The sequence below is a fragment of the Ursus maritimus genome, unplaced genomic scaffold (genome assembly GCF_017311325.1).
Source record: "Ursus maritimus isolate PB19 unplaced genomic scaffold, ASM1731132v1 scaffold_30, whole genome shotgun sequence".
Classification (NCBI taxonomy): Eukaryota; Metazoa; Chordata; class Mammalia; order Carnivora; family Ursidae; genus Ursus; species Ursus maritimus.
In genome coordinates this window covers 21,830,643-21,854,975 of record NW_024425564.1, presented here as the reverse complement: position 1 = coordinate 21,854,975, position 24,333 = coordinate 21,830,643, and the positions used below count along the sequence as shown (strand labels likewise).

The following is a 24,333-nucleotide window of genomic DNA, read 5'->3' as shown; positions in this document are numbered from 1 at the left end:
TTGTACACCTGAAACTAATATAACAATATTAGTTTATTATACTTGAATAAAAAATTATTTCCATTTAAATCGATTCAGTAACTATTCTTATCCCACTGGATGTTCACTGTGTTAGGCTGCCAAAAATATAAAAGACCCCAAAAGAGATTATATAGTTCAGTCAGGGTAATATGATATTCACATTCATAATGATAATATAGAGAAGATTATAGAATGACATAAATGAGTTATGACAAAGGTTTACAAAGTGTATAATTGAAAAAAAAATCGGAAACCCTTCCTAAATGACAAGTCATTGAATGCAGACATATTAAAACCATTATTTAAATGGGAGAGATGGAGGACCATGGCCCATGTAGATAGAATGACATGAAGAAGAAAAGTGCCCAAGGTAGGAACACAAGGCACAGTGATTTTTCTGGGAAAGAGCAGTGGGAATCGACAATGAGGTGATATTGTGATAATGAAGTGATATTTACTAAGAATATGCTGGTATCCAACATGCCATGTTGAGATGTTTATACAGAGTAATTCAGTAAACTGTGGGAACTCCTTAAAGCATTTGAGATTGAGAAGTTATTCTTAGAGCCATGGCTTCATTAGAAAAATATGTCAAGAGTGTTAAAATGGTTTGAAGAGAGAGACCTGGGCTAGAGAGTGCACTTGGGCGGGTCTAACAATCTATTTGAGCGCATGATGGGCTGGAGTTACAGTGGTAGTGATGGGAACAGGCCGGGTGATACTCACTAGAAACCATCCCGGACAGAATGTACAGAATGTGCTGATTAGATATGGGGCAGAAAACTATTGGCTAACAGGAGAGAATGGTGGTGGCAGTCACAGAGATTCTCGAGAGGTGGTTTGTGGGGAGTAGGGAGATGGAAGGGGGAGCATGTCAGCGGGAGCCCCAGGAGAAGATATCCAATAGACAGGGAGAAATGTAGGAAAGGGCCTGGGGAGCACGATGCAGGATTATGATTCATCAGTACCCAAGCGGTGAGGAGCTATAGACATAAATTAGAATCACCAAGGGAGAGAGAACATTAACAGCCAAAAAAGCAAGCTGAGGAAAGACTCCAGGGGGATGCTTACCGAAAATTCAAATTTCCCTAATTCTGAATTTCTCTGAGAATAGTGACTCTGAAATCAACTATTAACCAACTCTCAACTTAACAGTCGGTAACAAGAGTAAGAAAAGAACAAAATTATCCATTTAAATACAAGATTCTCAAAGAGGGATTATAAAAGCAAGGCCCTTTAACACATTTGGCAACGTGATAGCCTTCACATAATGTTGGAATCATAGCTGAAAAAGTTAAAAATAGAACCACCCTACGATCCAGCAAGTGCACTACTAGGAATTTACCCAAAGAATACAAAAATACTAATTCAAAGGGGTACATGCACCCCGATGTTTATAGCAGCATAATCTACAATAGCCAAATTATGGAAATTGCCGTGTCCATCAACGGATGCATGGATAAAGTAGATGTGATGTCTATATACGATGGAATATTACTCAGCTATAAAAAGAGTAAAATCTTACCATCTGCAACGGCATGGATGGAGTTAGAGAGTATTATGTTAAGAGAAATAAGTCAGAGAAAGACAAATGCCATATGATTTCACTCATAGGTAGAATTTAAGAAACAAAACAGATGAGCAAAGAGGAAAAACAGAGAGAGAGAGAGAGAGGGAAACCAAGAAGCAGACTCAACTCTAGAGAACAAACAGATGATTACCAGAGGGGAGGGAGATGGGGGCGAATGGATGAAACAGGTGAAGGGGATTGTGATGAGCACCGGGTGATGTATGGAAGAGTTGAATCACTATATTGTACACCTGAAACCAATATATCACTGTATGGTAACTAACTAGAATTTAAATAAAACTTTAAAAGATGATGTACCACTTCAAATATGTAACAAATTAAAAATAAATCAATAAATAAAACTAGATAGTCCTCAAGAAAAAAATTTCCATGACAAAGTATTGTTCAAAGACTACTGGCTTCAGTCTTTGATAATTATCTCTTTGTGGCTCTTACCCTACCTGCCTTTTTAAGTAAAAATGACTTTTAAAAATTAATTAATTAATTAATTAGGGGCGCCTGGGTTGCACAGTCATTAAGCGTCTGCCTTCGGCTCAGGGCATGATCCCAGTGTTCTGGGATCGAGCCCCACATCAGGCTTCTCTGCTGAGAGCCTGCTTCTTCCTCTCCCACTCCCTGTGCTTGTGTTCCCTCTCTCACTGGCTGTCTCTGTCAAATAAATAAATAAAATCTTTTTTTAAAATTAATTAATTAATTATTTGTTTATTTATTCATTTATTTATGAGAGAGAGCATGAGCAGGGGAGGGGGGAGGGGCAGAGGGAGAGAGAGAAGCAGACTCCCCAACGAGCAGGGAGCCTGACATGCGACTTGATCCCAGGACCCTGAGATCATGACCTGAGCTGAAGGCAGATGCCTAACCGACTGAGCCACCCAGGTATCCCTAAAAATGACTTTTAGAGAAGAATGATTCTATACATTCACTGTAAGGAGGAGAGAGAACACTGGATTAGCCCTAAAACAATCTGAATTCATATTCTGAGTTTGTCGATTACTAGCTGTTCAATAAATTCAAGACATACTGAGAGAACAATATGCACCCTACAGGGAGTTTAGGTTGCAAAGTCAGTGTATGGGGCACCTGGGTGGCTCAGTCATTAAGCGTCTGCCTTCGGCTCAGGGCGTGATCCCAGTGTTCTGGGATCAAGCCCCACATCAGCTCCTCCGCTAGGATCCTGCTTCTTCCTCTCCCACTCCCCCTGCTTGTGTTCCCTCTCTCGCTGGCTGTTTCTCTGTCAAATAAATAAATAAAATCTTTAAAAAAAAAAAGTCAGTGTATAAAGGGGAAACAACATACAGTCAAAATTCCTCTGGAGAAATCCCTTGGGAATGTGCCGCCTTGAGATGACACGGAGTCTCCGTAATTCCAACATGACCGATTTTCCCTTTAATCTTGGTCCAGATGGTGGTTTCTTCTAACGAGCACCAGATGAAGAAGTTGGCTCGGGCTGAGGAACTGTCTTATGAGATATACACGGTATCTTTACCATTCGGGAGCCATGGGAACCAAGAGCCATCATGGGAATAAGCAGAATCCAGCTCATGCTCACGCTAAACCCCAGACAAACTGGGTGGAATGGAGGGCAGAGCTGGATGGCCAAAACCATTTAAATGTACACATTGTGTATGTGCGCACGCACAGTACGTGCTCATGTGCGTGTATGTGTGAATACAGCTGCGTTTGTGCAAGTTGAATGAATGTAAGTTGAGACTCCACTGTGCTGAGCACTGTTCATGGAGCAGGAGTTGCACCAGGTATAAAGAAAACAAAAATCAGTAGGTTCTACCTTTGAAGCTCAGTCTAGAAGGCTCTGGGAACACAAACTGCCTTCCAGGACCATTAATAGTGTGATACAGGAGGAGCGAGTCCATGGGAGTGAGAATTAGAAGTCTTTTTAGAGACTGACTGTAAGCTGAATCTTAAGAGAGAAGCATATGTCAGTCAAATGAGGGAGGGGAAGGAAAAGTCCAGAGCATTCTGTCAGGGGGTCTGGCATGAGTCAAGGCATACAGGGCGCGAGTGGCACATTTGGAACTCACAAGCCATCTCGTAGAGCTGGAGTACAGCATGGGATGGGGTGCATAGGAAGAGAAGGTGCTAGAAAGGCTAAGAGTGCCCTGTGCCCAGTGAAGGGCTGGGGTGTTATGTTGGAGGTGGTGAGGATCCATTGAAGGTCATCAGGGAGAGAGATGATCGCATGATCAACTTTTATAAACGTCATCCTGCCACTATGGAGAATGGGTTAAAGCAGACTGAGAATGGAATCAGGGAAAATACAGTTGACCCTTGAACAATGCAGGGGTTAGGGGTGCCCACCCCTGGTGCAGGAGAAAATCCACATGCAACGTTCGACTCCCCCAAAACTTAACCACTTAGAGCCTACTGTTGACTGGAAGCCTTCCTTAACCATGACAACCAGTCAACCCATATTTTGCATCCGATATGTATCATATACTCTATCCCAACAATCAAGCCACCTGGACAAAAGAACATGTCATTAAGAAAATCATAAGGAAGAGAAAATACGTTTACAGCACTGGACTGTAAAAAGTCCACGCGTCAGTGAACCTACACGGTTCCAACCCGTGTCGTTCACAGGTCAGCCGTGGTTAGAAAGGAGTGAGACGGCTGCAGGAGAGAGAGGAGGGGACACTGATGACAGCGCCAGAGGCCGGGGTGGGGGGGGAGGGGGGAGGAGGCAGAGAGCCAGTTTCCGTGTATTGACTGTTTAGTCTGTATCCAGTGCTCTGCCAAGAACCTGTACTCACCGTCTCGCTTTTTCTGCCAGGAAGCCTAGCAAGGTGGTGTTGCCAGGTCATGTCATCCCCGTGGCCGTCTCACGAGGGCCTGGCTCACCTCATGCCAGCGCCAGCCCTCACCGTCACTCACGTGGCTGCTTTTCTGTCTCCTGAACACCCAGAGCGCCTGCTCCCTGGGACCTTGGCAAGCCCCGGCCCCTCTGCCTGGCACCTTCCTCTCAAGGGCATGGCTGGCTCGTTCACATTACGAGGAGCAGCTCATGCGCTCCTCTCCCCAAGAAGGCTTCCCAGTCCCACCCCATTTAAAGCAGGTCCCTTTCTGGATCAGCCTGTGTTTTCATAGCACTTACCATAATCTCTAATTATCTTATCTGTCTGCTTACTCTTATCCATACCCCCGTCTAGCACATATGCTCCAGGAGGCTACTATATACCTCCATACCTAGCATAGTATCTAGGTGCTCAAGAAATATTTATTAAGTGAGTGTGCATTTTATAGATGAAGACACAATAACAACAAGAATCATAATAAAAATTAACACTTAAAAATAGGTGCTGGCTGGGGCGCCTGGGTGGCACAGCCGTTAAGCATCTGCCTTCGGCTCAGGGCGTGATCCCGGCGTTATGGGATCGAGCCGCACATCAGGCTCCTCCACTAGGAGCCTGCTTCTTCCTCTCCCACTCCCCCTGCTTGTGTTCCCTCTCTCGCTGGCTGTCTCTCTCTGTCTAATAAATAAATAAATCTTTAAAAAAAAATAGGTGCTAGGCACTAGTCCAGTTCATTTAAGCCTCATATACTCGATATACATATTATTATTTTCCCCATTTTATAGATGGGGAAACTGAGGCCCCCAAATTCAAGTAACCTGTCCGAGGTCACACAGCTTGGAAACGGTAAAGCGGGGATTGAGATCCGGGCAGTACTACTCGAAGCCGATGCTTTTCCGAGATGGCAGGCCACGTGGCTGCGGATGGGGGAGCTAGGATTCCAACCTGAGTCCCTCCAAGTCTTGGAACCCAAGCTCCGGGGAAAGCGGGATCCACAAGGATGGGGCAGTGCGAACCGCTGAGAAAGCGGGAATCCAGCCTGTGGGGCGGAACTAAGAGAGGGCGGGATGGGATTCAAGGGCACACAAAGGTGAAGGTGTGGGCTGAGGTCTGAGTGTGCAGGATTTGAGGTTCTCATCGTACCCACTCTCTCCTTCACTGTGCCGTCTACTTTTGGAGTAAGGCGCGTTACTCAACCCTTCCGAGTTCATCTTCTTGTTGATAAAATGTGGGTTTAAGTACTGACCGGACAAGATTCTTGAGAGGATTAAACTAAGATAAGGCAGACCCATGGGCAGATGTTCAGTAAATAGTCCCCTCATTTTTCCTGGACGTTCCGCTCACACGAAAAAGCCTAAGTTCCAGGAAAATGGGCTAACAATCCAGATGACATAAGGAACAAAAGAGAACACGCTCCGGAGAGGGGCCAGCCATCTAACTAGCCCACAAACTTAATAAGACCTATGGGGAGCTAAGTTTCACCTTCCGAACACTTGCAGTTTTTGCAAAAATTAAATGAAGAATTCATCAAACTAGGTACAATTTAATCTAAATGTATCACACAAGTCTCCCCTCTCCTTCCTCTAGGTGTTTCTTTTTGTTCTTAGTACTTGTTAGGTATATGAAATATTTGTCTCTGGACAAGTCACATATTTTAGTCTTCAAGTTTCTCATCTGCAAAATGGGAATGGTAGTCCTTTCATAGGGGTCTTACAAGGATGAAAGGAGATCACGTGTGAGTACTTTTGCAAAATAAGTACTCTCCAAACGTAACAAAGGAACATTATTAAAAAATGTTTTGTGGGGGTACCTGGCTGGCTTAGTTGGTAGAGCGTGTGACTCTTTTATTTTTATTTTATTTATTTTAAAGATTTTATTTATTTTTTTAAGAGCGAGAGGGGGAGAGCACAAGCGGGGGGGGGGAAGGGGCAGAGGGAGAAGCAGGACCCCCCCCCCCCATAAGCAGGGAGCCTAATGTGGGGCTCGATCCCAGGACCCTGTGATCATCACCTGAGTCGAAGGCAGACACTTAACCCACTGAGCCACCCAGGCACCCTGAGCATGTGACTCTTGATCTCAGAGTTGTGGGTTTGAGACCCACATCGGGTATAGAGCTAACTTAAATACAATCCTAAAAAATACACTTTTATGAGTCAGAAGGGATATGCTTATTGAAATCATGCCACTTCCACAGAAGTAACTTAATTAGTAGTCTCCAAATTACAATTGCTCAAGATATAAAGTTTAATATCTCAGCTAAATCTTGCCCTTCTAATACCAGGTGGAGATATCTGGTCCTTAACACTCTGCCCTCAGGACAAAGAACCATTTTGCTGTGGGGAGTGTGCGGTAGTCTGACCCGCACACACGAAGGAAGCATCTTCCACTGTAGCCTGACCCTTGGGAAAGTGATCTACGAAAGGCTGGTCAACATTCTTCACCCCTGCCGCTCCCTCCCCCACCCGCAGTTTGGTTAGGGATAGGGATTTGGACCAAGCAGGATCAATCTGCGGACTCCGCTACACTGTTGCTGGAACTCTCAGGGAAAGGATTTTCTTGTCCCCTAGAGTGCCAGCTGTCAGAACCAAGTACCTGGAGATACTTCTGGCCATCTCTGACACCATGTGGGAGAACCTGCCTGAATGGGGCCGACACAGAGAGAGAGAGAGAGAGAGAGGGTCACCAGCTCGTCCCAGTTTGCCGGAACTTTCCTGATGGTAGCACTGGGAGTCCCATACCTACCTCCCTTTAGCTCTGGGCGAACGGGGACCATTTTTCACCCCCTGGAGAGAACACCTGGCAAGAAAGAGTCCTGAATATATTGTTTCTTCTAGATCCAGCTTTTTTTGGAGCCCTTCGAGCATCTCACTTCTGTGACCCAGTGGGCTCTGGTGTCTATTTCAGCCACTCTGAGTTGTGTTTCTTGCCACGGAAGGAGTCAGAACACACTCCCAAAGAATGCGCACATATAAATAAAACGCGAAGTTAAAGAAGCAAAATAAATCGAAGTAGGAAACATGCTATTTTTAGATTTAAAAAATGCGGAAATGTGATGATGCAGTCACTTCTGAGGTTGAGATAATTTATTTGAAGAAGGGGCTCTGGAAAAAAAATGGATACAAAATGGAAAAAGGAAGAGAGGCAAATGAAAACACTTTTATGGAAGAAAAACCTCATGGCATGAGAAAGGTCAGAGTAATGCATGAGCAAAAATTCAAAAGAACAAACTTACCAGTGAGGGGGGTAAAATTAAAAAAAAAAAAAAGTAGCCGGGGAAAAAAAAGTAACAGCTTTGACTTCCCATTGAAGATGAGCCGGTCCTGAAGAGGGACCAGAAGACAATTAGGCCACAGGAATGGACTTGCAAAAAACAAGCCCAACAGCTGTTTCCGCAGATACGAATCAATTTCACAAGATTTAAAGCAAAAATCTAAATGGCCTCTGGCTCTCCACCATGGGGCAGGCAGGCCAAAGACAGCGCTGTAGGAATAACCAGAAAAGCTCGAACACATGGTCTTTGGACTACTGCCAGCAGAACCCGGTGTTCTGCAGCGCCCCTCAGAGAAGTGTTGAAATTTGCACTCCTGGAGGGTTTCCTCTGGGAATATGGCCAGAAGGGAGAGGTCTAGACAGTCGTCTGTACAGAAGCCACACAGAGTAGAAAGATAGCCTCTTTGCCTGGCCTCCCCTGAAGAAGGATGCGAGACTGGGGCCTCTTTCCCCAAGGGACTCTTTCTGGCCTGTTTCAATACCATTTCTAATTCTAATGCAGAATGGAAAAAGCCGAACGGTTGAAAACCAAGAGAGAAATCATTTTCTCAATAGAAAGAGAACATGGAAGGAAAAAAAAAAGCCACATGAAGCTATGTGATTTGAGGCCACTTCTGTGAATAGACTTTCCATTGAATCTCACCAACTTTAAACTGTTTTCACTCGGTTTTCTGATGTCATCTAATTAGAGGGAACTAGTCACTTTCTAGTCATTTTCGTGGTCCTATTACTTTGCTGGGTGATTCGGGGAACCTGAGGCTCTCTGGCACGGCCTTTCTAACACAGGCACCTTAATTTAGGATGATAGTGGAAGAGAGGAAGGAACTTTTGAGGTAGGAAGGCAACGACACTATCTGTACTTGCACGGTTTGCAAAGAAGATGTTGACACTGTACTTGCTGAAGGACTTTTCCTCTTTCCACATGACACTGAAAACAGAAGAGCTGATGTCGTTCAAAGTTGTCTGGTAACAAAAAGCCAGATTCATACACTCCATCTTAGGTCACAAGGAATACTCAAGCTTAAAACCCTGATTTCCTTGAGTGTGTGATTCGATTTTACATTGTCTTTGAAGATGGAGACATCCAACATGGGCTAGACCGTTTGATGATTTGGTTTTTTTAAAAATAACTTGCAATTTGGGAAGGCCCCACCTACAAGCCGGATATCCTTCTGCTTTCTCCCTGAACCAGGATGCCATCCAGGGTCTAAGAAAGGAAGGAGGCAAAACCACGGGAGATGTCCTGTTATCCTGAAAAACATCCCCTGCAGAATCAGACCTGAGGAATCACTGATCTGGGCTGCACTTCCCTTCCTCCCTGGAGGACGCTCTTGGTGGAGCTCTCACCACAGAAGGAAATGGAATGCATTCGCCAAGGCTAATAGGCAACAGAGAATCCAGACTCACCAGCACTTCTACCTTCCTACAAATTCCTGATAGCGCTGTGCTGGGGGTTTATATGGTTCTGGGCATTGTGCCTTCTGCAATGAAAGGCATAAGCAGAGACAAAAGGGGTCTTCTTACCTGGGCGCTCATTTGGTGGTTGGGGAGATTTGAGGTTCCAAGAGGTTATGTGATTTACATGGAGTGATACGGTTATGCCAAGAGGGCAGAAGCTAGCGAGCGTACCACACCACAGCCTATAGCAAAAATGGTTTCCTCTCCTGGGGTTATCTACAAATCAGTTTTGGTCTCCCACCTTGTCTATTTGGCTACGGCTGGCAAGGAGAAGGGGACTAAGGGGGGACTAAAGAAGGGAGGTGGTGAAAGATTTTTTTTCCCCTTGGTTTTCTGCTATTGATTTGACATTGAAAAGACTGACCACCCACCTGTCACAGTAACCACAGACATTTAACACCAGCCCAGATCCAAATCCACAGTTTTCTTCTTCTAAAAAGTGGCCATTCTGGCTTTTGTTAAGTTAACAAAATGCCTTCATCTCAAACCATGTGTAAGGAACCACATAGCTAGTACCAACTTTTTATAAATCAAAAGGTAATAGTGAGAATAGAAAGGAACTCCATATTAAAATATGAAAATCAGCTTCCACACACCTAATGCTCCCAAATTATACGCCAACGATGGAATAGCAGACAAGAGAAGGGCCAGACAGAGAGGGAGGTCAGGAAAGCCTGAGCGTACAGTACAAGAGCAAACCCTATTCACCAGGCCAGTCACCCTGGGATTCAGAGACCAAACACGGTATTTTCCAGAGAATGCTGGCATGTTTATCGCCCAGCAGGCCCTGCCCTGCAGCCTGAGAGCACCTACCAGTGTTTCCAAGTTGGCAGCCCCCCAAAACCAGAACAATGATTGCTTTTCTCTTGCTATAATAATGCTGTTGAGTTCATCAGAGATCCATTTTGTATTTTTCATTGAGTCCAAAGCATGCGATTTCCTTCAGAAGAAATCCTATCACGGTTTATGTAGTTTTAAAAATAATTGATCTGGTCCATTAGTAAAGGTCTGCTCCTAGAATCTCATTATCGATCTGAAGTACAATGTTGAAACGCGCGCACACACACACACAACTCTACACATGTGATATAGTACATGCATGAGTCCAAATATTTCTCAGCTCACTGGGGCTTAGGGAGGCAACTATGGTGTAAAGCCTTATGCTTGGTCATTCATTCATTCATTCATTCATCCATCATGCAATCATTTATCGAATTTATCAACCATTAACTCTGTGTTCTAAGCACTGAGGATTCAGCCATTAACAAGGTAGAAAATGACCCCAACATCATGGAGCTTATGACACAAAGGACGCCAAGAACAAACCCGTGCAAATAAGTAAATATGATTGTTCCAAATTTAAAAAAAAGAAAGATTATTCCAAATTCCTTTGAAAGAAGAACAGGGTGGGGTGGTCAGCTCAGCCTCTGTGAGCTATAGACATCTGGCTGACAAGGAGCCTGTGCAGGTCTGAGGGTAAGAAGGAGAAGGGCTGAGGCAAAGGCCCCGGGTAAGAGCGAGTCGGACAAATTTGGGGGAAAGCAAGAACACCGCTGTGGACTGCAAACAGTAATATCTATTGTGGTAAAGGTTTAATAAGATGAACGCAAAAGAACATGATACGTTGAAAAGCAATACCACTGAAAGGTATTACTTGGCCGTGCTAGACCAGGATTCTGCATCTGGACAGGATTAGAGGGAGAACTATGGATTTCACTTGTCCTCTTCTACATCCACTAAAAAGGAGCAGACTCTTGAAAAGCCCTTCCAAGTACAGCACGTTGCCGTCACGTGAAACATGGAACCGCACATACCTGGGATCCTATTGAGCGTCACCCAGAAATGTTCATCAGGGCTGAAAGTGTCCTTGGACCACTGGAGCAAGTCAACAGCCCGTGGATCGTGCAGGACAAAGTCGGTGAACTCTCTTGATAGAGCAACATAGGCAGAGCCAAAGTAAATGGTGAGGTTGTGGGGAGGGGGTGGTTTGAGCACTGTGGTTCTGATCACGTAGGAAAGCTCTTTGCCCAGGTGCTCCCGGTGGACGTATTTCGTCCTTCCAATGGCATGAGCTGGGGGCAGCACCCCCGGGGTAATGTTTTTCCCTTTAAATCCTTTCAGATACTGAACTATCTCCCTGTTGGTTTTCAGGGGGAAGTCTTGCCCACACGTGTTGATGGCGTACTTCCACGGCACCTTGGAGGCCGCCAGGTCCTTGAGGCAGTTCAGGTCCGCCTGGAGCCTGGAGATCCCCCCATAGACAACTGGTTCCATCTTGGAAGCCAGAAAAGCATTTGGGAAGCAGCTCAGTAATTGCTCCACTGCATCTTTAAATTCAACAGTCGCCTTCTCATCCACGTGAACACAGTAGACATTCTGGGGCATGTAAATTGCCCTAAAGAGCCTTGTAAAGGTATCGAAATTGTGATGGATGACCATGATATATGCCAAAGGAAATTCAGCTTCTTCTTTAGATAACGGGGCCGTGATGTAGTGGCTCTGGGTCAGGTAATCCTTGCAAGAAGCCTTCTCGTGCACCCTCAGTTTGTTTCTCCACAGGAAAGGCGTTTTGCCTCTGATAAAGGATGTGCACACTTGAGTCAGCAGCAGCGTGTCCGAGTTATTCAGCCACTGGAAGCTTTGCTCTGCCCCAAAGCTGAACACGTAGAACACAATAAAAATGATCACGCAAGAGACAGAAACTATAAAGAGGTAACGCATGGAAGGCATGCCTCACAGAGGAGCAGGAGTTCAAAGACGGGCAAAATCTGCAAGTCCTTCCCCAAACTTACTTTTTCCTCCGAGTTCTTAGTTTGGTGCATACTCCGGTAATCCCTAGCCTGAAGGAGACGCTGGGCATTGGTTCCGTTTTGTGCTGGGAGTCCAGCCGCTGGCTCGGTCCCCGTGCTGATATTATCAACCGGTCCCTCCTCGTTCTCTGCTTCTCAAACCGCCTTTGTCGAAAGCCCAGCAGCAGGTCCCCGAAGCCCAGCCTTTCCCTCCCTCTGCCTCCCTGCCCGCATCGGCTCGCTGTGGCCCCCAAACTCCAGCAACTCCCTTCCCCCGCCTCAGATTGAGCTTCTCAGACGTCTTTGCTTTCAGTTCCCGTGTGTTTCTCCCTCCCACCCCCTTGTGATTGCCATTCAGGGAATTAGAGCCGGGAGAGCCAAAGTTGAAATAATGTGTTCGGGCAGGCGTGCCGTTTCCTGCCAGTCATCCGCGGGCTGCGGCGCGGTCCCCTCTGGCTGCTCACGGCCATCACCTGGCCCCTCGGCTCTTCCAGGACAATCCACGGGATGCAATGCGGCCTCCGTGCTCAAACGCTCATGAAAAACATGGTCTAATGACAAAAGTGACTGAAGAGGCAAGCTCTAAAAGAAAAGAGCAACAGCATCTATCCTGGCTCCTTTGTAATGCTTTTGGGCCCCGCCCTACCGTTTTGGAAAACAAGAGATTACAGGACTCCCAGTCCTAGAGGGCCTGACAACACAGGCTCCCGGTGCTGTGACTTTGAGATCAGCTGCCAGCCCCTCTCCTCCCCTTATGGAATCCACCGCGGTGCTTGTCACAGAATGTTGGGGTCACACGAGCAAGTCCCAAGTCCCATCCCCTGATTTACTTAAGGCTTTACAGTTTCCCTGGAAAGAACTGGAATCCTGGCCACAAGTGATGTTCAGATTAGGGGGCCTGGGAGGCACTTAGGTTTTTAACACCCAGAGATTATCATCTAATACTCAGAGAAGTACTTTATACCTGTCCAGTCAGGCTTATTGACCACCTAGGAAATGAACCCTGTTTCCCGCCACCTGTAAACCTTGGTGTTTTGGCTAAAGAGCTGTTTGACTTAGAAGTTTCCCGTTTTTCAACTCTTCACTTTTCTACCAGCTGTTTTTTAATTTTTTTTAAATTTTTTATTTTTTTAAAGATTTTATTTATTTATTCGACAGAGATAGAGACAGCCAGCGAGAGAGGGAACACAAGCAGGGGGAGTGGGAGAGGAAGAAGCAGGCTCATAGCAGAGGAGCCTGATGTGGGGCTCGATCCCATAACGCCAGGATCACGCCCTGAGCCGAAGGCAGATGCTTAACCGCTGTGCCACCCAGGTGCCCCTACCAGGTGTTTTTTTAAAATACAGATGAATGTATTTTATTTACGATGACTTCTAAAATGCCGGCCAACTCTTTTCCCCATTTTTCCTCACTCTCTGAATGTAATACCTCAGACCCTCTACCTTATGGCCTTAACTCACAGTGCAGACCGAGCCCCCACCCACCCCATGAAGAAATCATGTCCTTCAATGTGCTTTCTCTTTTTGAAAAGTCTCTACCCTGCTATTCATGGAATAAAGAGGACAATATGCTGATTCCTTACTTTGGCACGGATAGAAAAACCAGTGTGAGGCCCCACCATTCAAGCCACCGTACTCCAAGTGATAGACTTTCTGAGCATACTGTATTGTTTGTTTTAAAGTAAACTCTAGGCCCAACACGGGGCTCGAACTCACAACCCCCGAGATCAAGAGTCACATGCTCCAATGACCAAGCCAGTCAGGTGCCCCTCTGTAGCTTTTCTTTCTGCTAGTTTCCATTGTTCCTATTTTTCATTCTTCCAACTTGTACCTTATTTTCCTCTCCCCTTCACTAAATCCTCCTCATTCTTTAAGACCTGTCACAAATAAACTCCATGTAAAACCCACCTTCAGATTTTTAGGCAAAGTAGAAAAAAAAAAATGTAGCCGTTATGTGGGTAAAACAGATAAATCTAATTCTTAGTGTCTTCCACGAAATAAAGCAAAGAAAATGACAGCCAAGTGCATGATAAAGGAAAAGTCAATCCCAAGCTTCTCTTTTTCCAAATAGAACCTTTAAGTATTAGGTTATTGTGTATTTTATTTCAAAACAACAGAGAGTAATTTCAGTATCTAGTTTGGCAAAGCCTTTGGGCTTAGAATGAATGTTAATATATTTGCAGCCTGACAAAGTGTTCAGGGTGCAGATGCATAAGTTAATTAGGCCAACAGAGGCTGTTTACGTTATTGTTTCGGCCATTAACACAGGGGTTCGGATCTACACAGGCTTGGGGACAGACGTTATAATGCCGTTATATTAAGAAATACACACCAGCCAAATTAGGAGTTATGCTAATGTTTCTGTATTCAATCTATTACTTCAAATGGCACTGTTTGTATGTTGAAAATATAGCTGTTTTCCCTCTCTGCCCTTTTGGCTGTCCTTGGGCCAACTTTTCCCACCCCCAGGTTCTGGTATTTAAAAAAATAAAAATAAAAATAACCCACAGGAGAACTTTTGAAGAAACCGCAAGTCAAAACAGAGAAAGGCCATTAATTGTTACCTTTCTTTCCTAATAGGTCATCAGACCTGTTCACCCAGAACAGACACCATGTGTTTTTCTGCTACTGAGACTGAACAGCTCAGCCTTTCTTCCCTCTATGCCTTTGACTGCAGGCAAGGACCAGGCTGGCACCTGTAGGCCTAGCAACTGAGCTTTGGCGCTCACTTTGGAAGCCATTACTCCCCAACTAGCCAATTAATCTGGCGAGACGTGTATACCCTCCCCCGGGGCCACCTTAAACACTTGCTCTTCATTCCACCCAGTTTTTATTTTTTGCACAATTGTAAAGAATGCTTCCAGCTCTGGAGCTATCTGGAACACAGCCCCAAAATGAAGAGAGTATCCTTTCTTGGAAATGATGGAAGACCCAGAATCCCTATGAGATAAAGAAATCGTCAAGGGGACAGAAGAATATCCTCTGACACCTCGGCACCATTAGGCTTTCCGTGGGGAGGGGCAAGGTGGCAGAGGACCCAGAGAGGACCGCGTGGAAGAGGGCGGCACAACAGAGATCGTGGCTCACCGGACTGTCGGACTGTCGGACTGTCGTAAAAGACCTTGCGAGAAAAGCTGGGCCTCCATCTTGTTGCAAAGGAGCATCATCGAGGACATTTTTAGGTGGAGAAGCGCTCCCCGCGGAGGGAGGAGCAAAGGCAAAATAAATCACAGTGAGGAAGTATTCATCAGCCCATACATGCATACTGCACTCACTGATAATAATAATAATAAATAAATTCATTATTTATGTGTTCATTAACGATGTTTCCTAGAAACAACCCTGAGGCTTTAATGAGGCTTTAGTTGTGTAAATAGTCACAGAACATCAGACACTGCACCTTTTGAGTTGTTTCTTAAATAAAAAAATACAAATAGAGGAAGGATTTAAAGTCCCAGGGTCACTGAGGAATTCATGGGCTGGGAATTAGTGGGAGGTCTAGACTTACTTTTCCATTCGCTCAACCTTGTAATGTAGAAATATGTATCTTAGAGTATTTATACTATTTACCTGTTTGTATGTGTTGAATGAATGAGTGAATGAATGAAAGGAGTCCACATCCCCCATGGCTGCAGATACCCATAGGTAAATGCACTCTTCACTGGAATTGGGAACAGAGCAACTTTTATTTTGACAAACGAAAACTCTGACCAGATTGATTTCTTTTTCTTTTTTTTTTTTTCAATTAATTAACATCTACTGTATTATTGGTTTCAGAGGTACAGGCCTGGGATTCATCAGTCTTATAGAACACACAGTGCTCATTACAAACACATACCCTCCTTAATGTCCATCACCCAGTTACCCCATCCCTCCACCCCCTTCCCTTCCAGCAACCCTCAGTTTGTTTCCTATGATTAAGAGTCTGACCAGATTGATCGACTGGATAGATTAAATGATATTAAAAAACCCACAACTTTCAATCAAGTTTCTGTGGGAAACCATGCAAGATGCGTTTTCACTTGTGTGTCAGGAAGGGTTGCCCAGGGTCGCCTGGATGGCTCATTCAGTTGAGCGCTGGCCTTTGGCTCAAGTCATGATCCCAGGGTCCTGGGATCCAGCCCCATGTCTGGCTCCCTGCTCAGGGGAAGCCTGCTTCTCCCCCTCCCTCTGATCCTCTCTCTCTGACCCTCCCCTCTGCTCATGCTCTCACTCACTCTCTCTTTCTCTCTCCAACTGTCAAATGAATAAATAAAAAATAAGGGTTGCCCATTAACCCTCACAATATTACTAACAGGATACCTGGATCCTAGTTGCTTTTCTAACTTTAACCAAGTATGTGGTCTTAGGCCCTACTTGCTTCATCTTTCAAAAGGATGTTCTCTATAGTCCCTTTTAGCTAAAATGAGCTATAATTCAGTGTGTGTATGGTGAATCCGCTAAGCAGCAGTAACGGAATCCAGGAAGTGTGAGGACTGGCCCCTGTCCTGTAGGAAATTACATCTTCACTAGGCTTCAAAATACATACAGCTGAAAATACACGACCAGCAAAACACAGAAGACTGTGGATCAGTTCCAGACAAGAGGCTCTCCAGTAAATGTGATGGGAGCTCAGAGGGGAGAAAGCTCCCTTGGAGCTGGGACAGTGAGAAAGGACTTCCAGTGGGAGGATTCTGACCCTCAGAACATGGAGAAGGCATTCCAACTGGAGAGATTACAAGAGCAAGCAAGAACAGAAGAACAAGAAAGCCCATGCGGAGAAATTTCCCCAGGCAGAGTTGTGAATCTGTAATTTCTCTGGTGTAACAGCAGATAAAAACCTTCCCATCAGTGAACCATGACCTCAGGGTACCAGTCATGGTTAGAAGGTGAGCTGCAGGAGAGTGGGGACTTTTCCCCCCTGTTTCTGCCATGGTCCAGCAGCTCAAACAGCCTTCCCTTGTGTTCTGGAAGGTAGGCCATTTGGTACACACTAGGTTCAATGTTTGTAGAATGGGTGCAGAATCATCTGGGCATGTGAAAATACAGTTTTCAGCGATGGGAAAAGCAGTGTTAAAACCTATATATGCCCATTGTTCTAATTTGTATATTAGAACAGCATAGGCTAGGAGAGCCCTCCATGGTTTGTGATTTTACTGTTCCAGTATTCCTTTTTTTGCTCTTCTGTTTCAGCATACACCTGCAGAGACCTAACTATGAATGTACCACATTGGCCCTGAACTCTCTTGCACTTCCTCACATACCTTTTCTTTGTTTAATTGCATGGACTTTTGCAAGCTTCATTATGGTTTCATAATTGCTCTGGGACTTGTTTTTCCATTCTCAATTAACTGCTGTCCTTCAGTTGGGAAAGAAATGGAGGGGACACAGGCTTGCGCAGGCATACAACATTTAAAATGTTAAATAACAGCAGAAAGGGCCCCGCAAGGACAGGGTCTGATGGAGTGTATCCAAGTAACATTGAGAGTATAAGTCCCATGGCAGAAAAGTTGGGGTGAATGAGGTGAGATGTTATCATTTCTTGGGCTCGCTGAAGGTTGTCCTTTGGAAGGTCATTTTTGTGTGGTTTCCTTTGTTATTGAAGTAGGTCAAATGACTCAGGGATTTATTCTTAATTATAACATGNAGGGAAATATCTGTTTCCCTGGAACTAAGGGTAATTCACAGGAAGTAGAGAATGGTGACAATCCAAACCACTTTGGACAGCCAACTGCGTAATTCTGTTCAGGTGGCCAGGTAGTTTTTAAGTGGAGGTTTTTGGTTTTCTTTTTCATAATGATGATCATGATATTAAAGAGAAGAAAGAAGACATTTCCAAAACACATCTTCAACTAAAACAACAACTCCCGTAACTGAGGAGTCCTCTGATGGGGTTCTCCGGGGAAAATCCACCTTCTCCTGAGACCCAATCATTTTGCTTTCTATACTATCCATCTAATTAGCAACAGAAGAAGTTGTTGTCTAGATCACAGAACCCAAAGCATTATTTCAAACTCTCATTTCAGAGGCGGGAAGAAGTTTAATATGCAGACTTTCAAAACCTAGAGAGCAGGTCCAGAGGACGGATATGCTACACCGTGTCACGGTGGTGTGAGCTGAAGTGATCTGCATCTGATTTTGATGGAGCAAAGGTATCATGGAAACACTTCCTGGATGTTAAAGGATGCTATGCAAATACGTGCCAAAGCTAGCATATGAATATTCAAATAGGCAAATGTCCAAGCATGCGCAGATAGGCAGCAACGTTCTGGTAGCGTACATGTACCAGTTGGAAATAGGTAGAGCCTGAAATTGGGAGGCTTAGAAAATGAAAATGAAATTACCCCAAATAAGTCACAGCAAATTAACATTCCAAGAGGAAACCTGCCACTAAATTTACATGTGGAAGTGAATTGCTTAACCCTGGAAGAACCAAAACATTTGTTTCTAAAAGTATTCAGCCAAACTAGGTGTGTCTTTGGCTTGGGGATAAAGATTGTCCAGATCAAGTCATGCAAACTTCTGTGAAGCATCCCAACCCCTGGATAGGGTTGTGAAAATATAGGTTGCAGGGCCCACACCCCAAGTGGTCAGTAAGTTCCAGGTGGAACTTAATAATCAGCATTCTTTTCTTTTCTTTTCTTTTCTTTTCTTTTCTTTTCTTTTCTTTTCTTTTCTTTTCTTTTTTGAGATTGATTTATTTATTTGAGAGGGGTGGGGAAGGAGAGAGGGAGGAGAAAGAAACTCAAGCAGACCTGCACTGAGTGTGGAGCCTGACGAGGGCCTTGATCTCACAACCCTGAGATCACAACCTGAGCTGAAACCAAGAGTTGGACGCTTAACCAACTGGGTCACCCAGGTGCCCCAACAGTGTGTTTTTAACAAGCTCTTGGGACTAACTATTTAAGAACCAATGGATCAAAGACCAAAATTCTTTGGTTTTGTTTTTCCTCAAAGACTCTACTGGATCTATTTTCCTGTGACTATGTAATTTATCATAAAAAAAACTGAAGTTTTGGGAAAAATAATATTGCACAATTTGAAAATACTTAAGCATGAGCTCAAATGGTGGATAATCAGATCCCTTGTGTAAAATGTACTATGGAAAGTTTATCAGCACCCCCAGAAAGAATGGAAGAAAATGGACATACAGAAAGGTACTGTATGCTGCTTTTTAAATGAGGGACCCCTGGGTGGCTCAGTCAGTTAAGTGGCTGACTCTTGATTTCAGCTCAGGTCATGATCTCAGGGTCATGAGATCAGGCCCTGCCTCAGGCTCCATGCTCAGCAGGGAGACTGCATAAAATTCTCTCTCCTTCTCTGTCCCTACCCCACTGTCTAAAAAAGAGAGAGAGAGAGAGAAGCCCTAGTTGCAAGGGTCCTGCTGCCCCAAATGCCTTTTCTGATTTACTGCATACAGCAAGCAGAGCTGTGCATGATCCCAATCTCCTGCAAAATATGGAACAGGATTATTGACTGACAGATACCGATGCTTTGGGTCTCTAATGTGCCATAAATTGAATTAGAGGAAGGGTGTAGGAGAAAGATTAAAAAACAACAGTCAGTTAAGCGTCAGACTCTTGATTTCGGCTCAGGTCATGATCTGAGGGTCATGAGATCAAGCCCCATGTTGGGCTCCATGCTTAGCCTAGAGTCTGCTGGTCCCTCTCTCTCTGCTCCTCTCCCTGCTCTCATGCACCCTCTCTCTGTGTCTCTCAAATAAATAAATAAAATCTTAAAAAATAAATAAATAAAAAGTTGAGCACAGGCAGGTCCTCTGACCTGGGGATTTACTCAACAGAAATGCATCCATGTTTATCAAAGGACATACAAATCCGTATTCACTGCAGCTGTATTCACAACAGACCCAAATGCCCATCAGGGTTTCTCAACCTTGGCACTACTGGCATTTTGGGTTGAATATGCCTGCTGTTGCGGGGGCTGTCTTGTGCATCGCAGGATGTTAGCACCATCGCTGGCCTTGACCCACTAAGTGCCCTCAACCACAAGTTGTGACACCCAAGAGTATTTTCAGATACCTCCAAAGAGCCCTGGGGGGCAAAACCATCCCTCCTCACCTCATGCACCTCCTTCTCTCTACACAGCGATGAGAATGAAAAATATAACTGCTTGCAACACAAAAAGTGAATCTCACAGATATAACATTGAGCAAAAAAAGCCAGACAGAAAAGAGTACACGCTGTTTATTTCCATGTATATAAAGGACAAAAACAGGGAAAAGTAATCTATGGTGTTAGACATCAGGGTAATGACAGGGAGGCAGGTCACGTTCCACGGCTTGACGGTTGTTACTTGGGTGTGTTCAGTGGGTGAAACACTCCTGATCTGTGTACCTTCCCATGTTATACAATTCTTCACCAAAAATGAATGAATGAATGAATGAAATGAGTCATGGTCCTTCTCCCAGAAAAACTCTACCAGGTGAGTCCTCTAGGTGAGTGGGGATCAGGAGTTCTAGAAAACGAAGTATTTATGGCTTATTATCCAGACTGATCAAATACTCTGCAGACACATACCAGAGCCCACTCACTTCTTCCTCAAGCAGATGGACCACTAAGGGTGTCTCCACTCTGGTTCCTGACACCAGCCACCCTGGGCCACAACCCAACCGGCCACCTCTCCTTCCTGCCCGTGAGCAACGTCCAGAAGAAAAGGAGGGAAGAGAAAACAGAACAAGAGGTCAAAAATTCAAAAGCCCTTTGCACTCCTCAACACAGAGCTGAGTGCCAGCACTTACGGCACTTGTCTTGAGGAGCCAAGGAGAATGGAGGAGACACGGACAAGCAGAATGTGTGAACGACGAAGCCAAAAGCTGGCATCTGGGGCTATCACCCCTACCTGCCCAATGAGGAACTGAGACTCAGGGACCTCCCAGCCCAGGGTCACTCGGCGGGGAGGGGTGACCTGGGACTGGAATGGGAGTCACTGTGCCATCCTGTGCGCCATCAGGCAGGCCCAGGAATGGCATCAGTACCCAGATGGACTTCATGGAGAGATCATGAGAAGGAAGGGGGGCTGGGTTCACTTCCAGTGAGACACAGGCATTCCTTTCCTCCAACACTTCTTTTTTCTGTTTCAAGTTGAATCAGCCAGCAGTGTTGAGAAAGCACTTAAGACAGAAACACTATGAAATTTCCTTTCTTTTCAACTTCTTTTTTCTATAGCTCAGAAAAACCATCTGGACAAATCTTTTCCTTGGGGTTCATATTATGATTCATTTCCAAACTCCATCCCTCCCTCCCCTCTTCCGGTGACCACATTTCTGCATGTTCTGACTGGTCACAAGCAGAAGGCAGGATCTAGGGAATTCCTGGCCCAGGCTGAACTGGGTTCCGAGGTCTGGCCCTTGCACTAATTACCAGATGCTTGGTAACAATCTGAAGCAATAGGGGCCCCATGCACCATCCCTCTCTCTTTTCTTTCTGCAGAGAACAGTTCCCCACACCCAAAGTACTCCTTCCTCTGTTCTGATCTGACCTGGGGACTCCAGGCGCTCAGATCTTGCCTCATGCTCCCTGGATTCCTAGCCCTTCCCAATCCTCAGATACCTGCTGTCTTGGTGATTTCTGCTAAGTTTCTTTCTTTTTTTTTTTTTTTAAGTTTTCCTTCTTCCGGAAGACTAGGTCTGAGACCATCCACATGACTGATATATCTGACAGGGGTTTGATACACTATTGCAAGAATTCCATCAGAATCAGTTATCAGTTCGACTGAAACATACCCCCACCCCCAAACTTGAAAAATGGAGTTGAATAGCTTCCATTTGGCCCTTTTATTTATTTTTTTAAAGATTTTATTTTGGGGGTGCCTGGGCGGCTCAGTCAATTGGGTGTCTGACTCTTGACCTCAGCTCAGGTCTTGATCTCGGGTTCGTGAGTTCAGGCTCTGCATTGGGCTCCATACTGGGCATGGAGCCTACTTAAAAAATAATAATAATAATTTAAAAATAAATAAATAAAGATTTTATTTTTAAGTAATCTCCATACCCAATATGGGGCTTGAACTCACGGCCCTGAGATCAAGAGTCACATGCTCTACCCACTGAGCTAGCCAGGCACCCCCCCATTTGGCCCTTTTAGATCCCTCCCTCTGTTCTCCACCCTGCAGGAGGGCTGGCTTATAGGGAATGCATCAAGCAGCTCTGGCTCCGGCTGGGTTTGCCAGTGAGGGCACGAGAGAGGGCTCAAGGTGTTTGCTCCCCAGCTCCTCTCTTGTCAGTCACAGCAGGACAGCTGCCTCCTGTGTCTGAAGTTCTTCTCAAAGGGGCCTGTCCACAACACCTTTTCCAACCACTCCTTCTTTCAGGTCTAGAAATGGTAATAATAGTTCCACTATTACTGGCCCTGGGTATTACCATGCCCTTTACAGTTTCCCTCCACTCTGCCCACAGAGTCTCTTCCGTAAGTCTTTCTTGATTAGCCTAATTTATTATTTATTTATTTGAGAGAGAGCGAGAAAGCATGTGCGCGCGTGAGGGTGGGGGGAGAGGCAGAGGAGGAGGGAGAGAGAAGCAGACTCTGTTCTGAGCCCGGAGCCCAATGCGGGCTTGATCTCATGACCCTGACATGATGACCTGAGCCAAAACCAGGAGTCCGAGGCTCAAGCAACTGAGCCACCCAGGCGCCCCTTGACTAGCCTAACTTAAGCATGCTGTCTGTTTCCTGCTGGGGCTCTGACTGATACAACAGTAGGAAAAGATAACATTGAGATAATACTTGTCAGGTGCCAAGTATTCCGTCACTGTTTCACATAGGACATCATTAATGCTCATAGCAATCCTGTGAAGTAAGCACTGCTGTTATCCCCATTTTACAGATGAGCAAGTAAGACTCACAGAGGCCCCACAAATTACCCAAGGTCATGAAATCAGGTAGAGTTGAAGCCTAACTTTGTATTTTATGTATTTATGTATTCACCTGCTTCCCAATACGAATACATTTATGAAGGTATTGAAATTCACTCAGAGCTCCTTCTCTCTTCCCAGGAGCCAAAGCGGCGGCTGGTGGGAGGTGGATCCTGGGAGCAGGATTTCAGCCGAGCACCGTGAGGGGGAGGACTGGTTTCACAGAGTGGAAGCAAGAATGGAAGTGAACGCAGTGAGGTGACCGGGGGCTGGGTCCCTCCCTGCTAGGGAAGGAAGGGGAGGGAATCAACCCTGTGTTGTTGGGCTGAAAGTGGAGATACCAGTGAGCACTTGTGGTTTTAATATCTGTTTGAAAAGCTAAGCTATAGCTGGGCATGTGCGTGAATGTGTGAGTGACTTGGAGTGCATGTTTGAGAACGCACACATGGGTGTCATATGTATATACAGACATTGTGTGTACACATATACATATATATTTTTTCCTAGCTCTAAGCCCTGAGAAGGCATCGAATTTATAGTGCCCTTGAGTGCCCAGACCTTGGTTTCTAAATACCATTCTCCATGAAATAGAACCAGGGTTCCTTGAAGAAAAGGGCTGATTACAAGACGGGGTACCCAGGCGGGGTACAAGTAAGGAAGTGCTCAAAGAATAATGGGAATGGTTGAAGGGAAACAAGACCCACCTTGAGTCTGAGACAACTTCAGCAGCAAAATAAGTAAAAAATGTAATGGATTGTAACCCATTGAGTAAAGTGGGAATCCGTGTCCATAGGGATATAAAAAAACAAACATGGGAAGAGGAGAAGGCTCTACCTTATAGATGAACGGCAACTAATAAACATAGAAGAAGGGAGTTAGGAAAAAAAATCACCATTTGGCAACCACGCAGCAAGAATTGAGCCAGGCAAGAACGATCGGTGGACAGTAGAACCGGGGAGTGAACTTGATGAAGAACAGTATATCTAAATAGTCTCAAACTGTCTCCACACAAAATACTTACTAATGACTTAGTAATAAATACAAAATCTTACTGTTAACGTTATAGTGGAGCAATTGGCCGGTGCTACCCTACCCCAGTGACAACAGTTAACATCCCCACTACTAGAAGAAATAAACATTGCATGCTTCCATGGCCTCATTTTTCTGGTATCTTTGCCCAAAAGGCATAACTTGAATCTAATCACTAGGAAACATCAACACTGCACTCTTCAAAAATGACAAGAGCTGGGAGGCCACAGACAGGCTGAGAAATGGTTCCAAATTAAGGGGGGGTCAAAGAGGGATGGCAGCTAAGTGCAGCTTGAGATCGTTACTCAGATCCTAGTTTATGAAGGGTGTTTTTAGTACAACCAGTAAGACCGGAATAGGGTCTGTGGTTTGAAGAGCACTGACGTGTCCCTGGACGGTGGTGCTAGTCATATAGGAGAGTATCTCTGTGGTTTGGAAACACTGTTTGAAACAGCAAGGAGCAATTGACGAATGGTTTAGGAAAAATTTATAAAAGAGAGATGGAAGAATAAGATAAGGCAAAGGC

At 45.0% G+C, this 24,333-nt stretch overlaps 2 protein-coding genes across 4 annotated transcripts in view; both read right to left on the bottom strand.

Annotated features, from left to right (window-relative positions):
- Positions 1 to 24,333, bottom strand: part of LOC121099730 (N-acetyllactosaminide beta-1,6-N-acetylglucosaminyl-transferase-like) — a 45,540-nt gene that overhangs the window by 5,625 nt on the left and 15,582 nt on the right. Inside the window, exon 2 of one of the 3 annotated variants that reach the window (XM_040645038.1) lies at positions 15,023 to 15,081. The exons of 1 other annotated variant lie outside the window; for it this stretch is intronic. In XM_040645038.1, coding sequence (XP_040500972.1) covers positions 15,023 to 15,081 — 59 coding nt within the window. Of the gene's footprint in view, positions 1 to 14,742; positions 15,082 to 24,333 lie in introns of those variants that run through there. One more of the 3 variants, XM_040645037.1, reaches the window with a different exon arrangement.
- On the bottom strand, positions 10,723 to 12,503 carry LOC121106075 (N-acetyllactosaminide beta-1,6-N-acetylglucosaminyl-transferase-like). The gene has a single exon (XM_040645039.1). The coding sequence runs from the start codon at positions 11,875 to 11,877 to the stop codon at positions 10,861 to 10,863; it is 1,017 nt and encodes a 338-aa protein (XP_040500973.1). The 5' UTR covers positions 11,878 to 12,503; the 3' UTR covers positions 10,723 to 10,860.

Bases quoted from the DNA above. Each gene is read 5' to 3' on its own strand.
- LOC121106075 (XM_040645039.1), bottom strand. From the start codon at position 11,877: ATGCCTTCCATGCGTTACCTCTTTATAGTTTCTGTCTCTTGCGTGATC.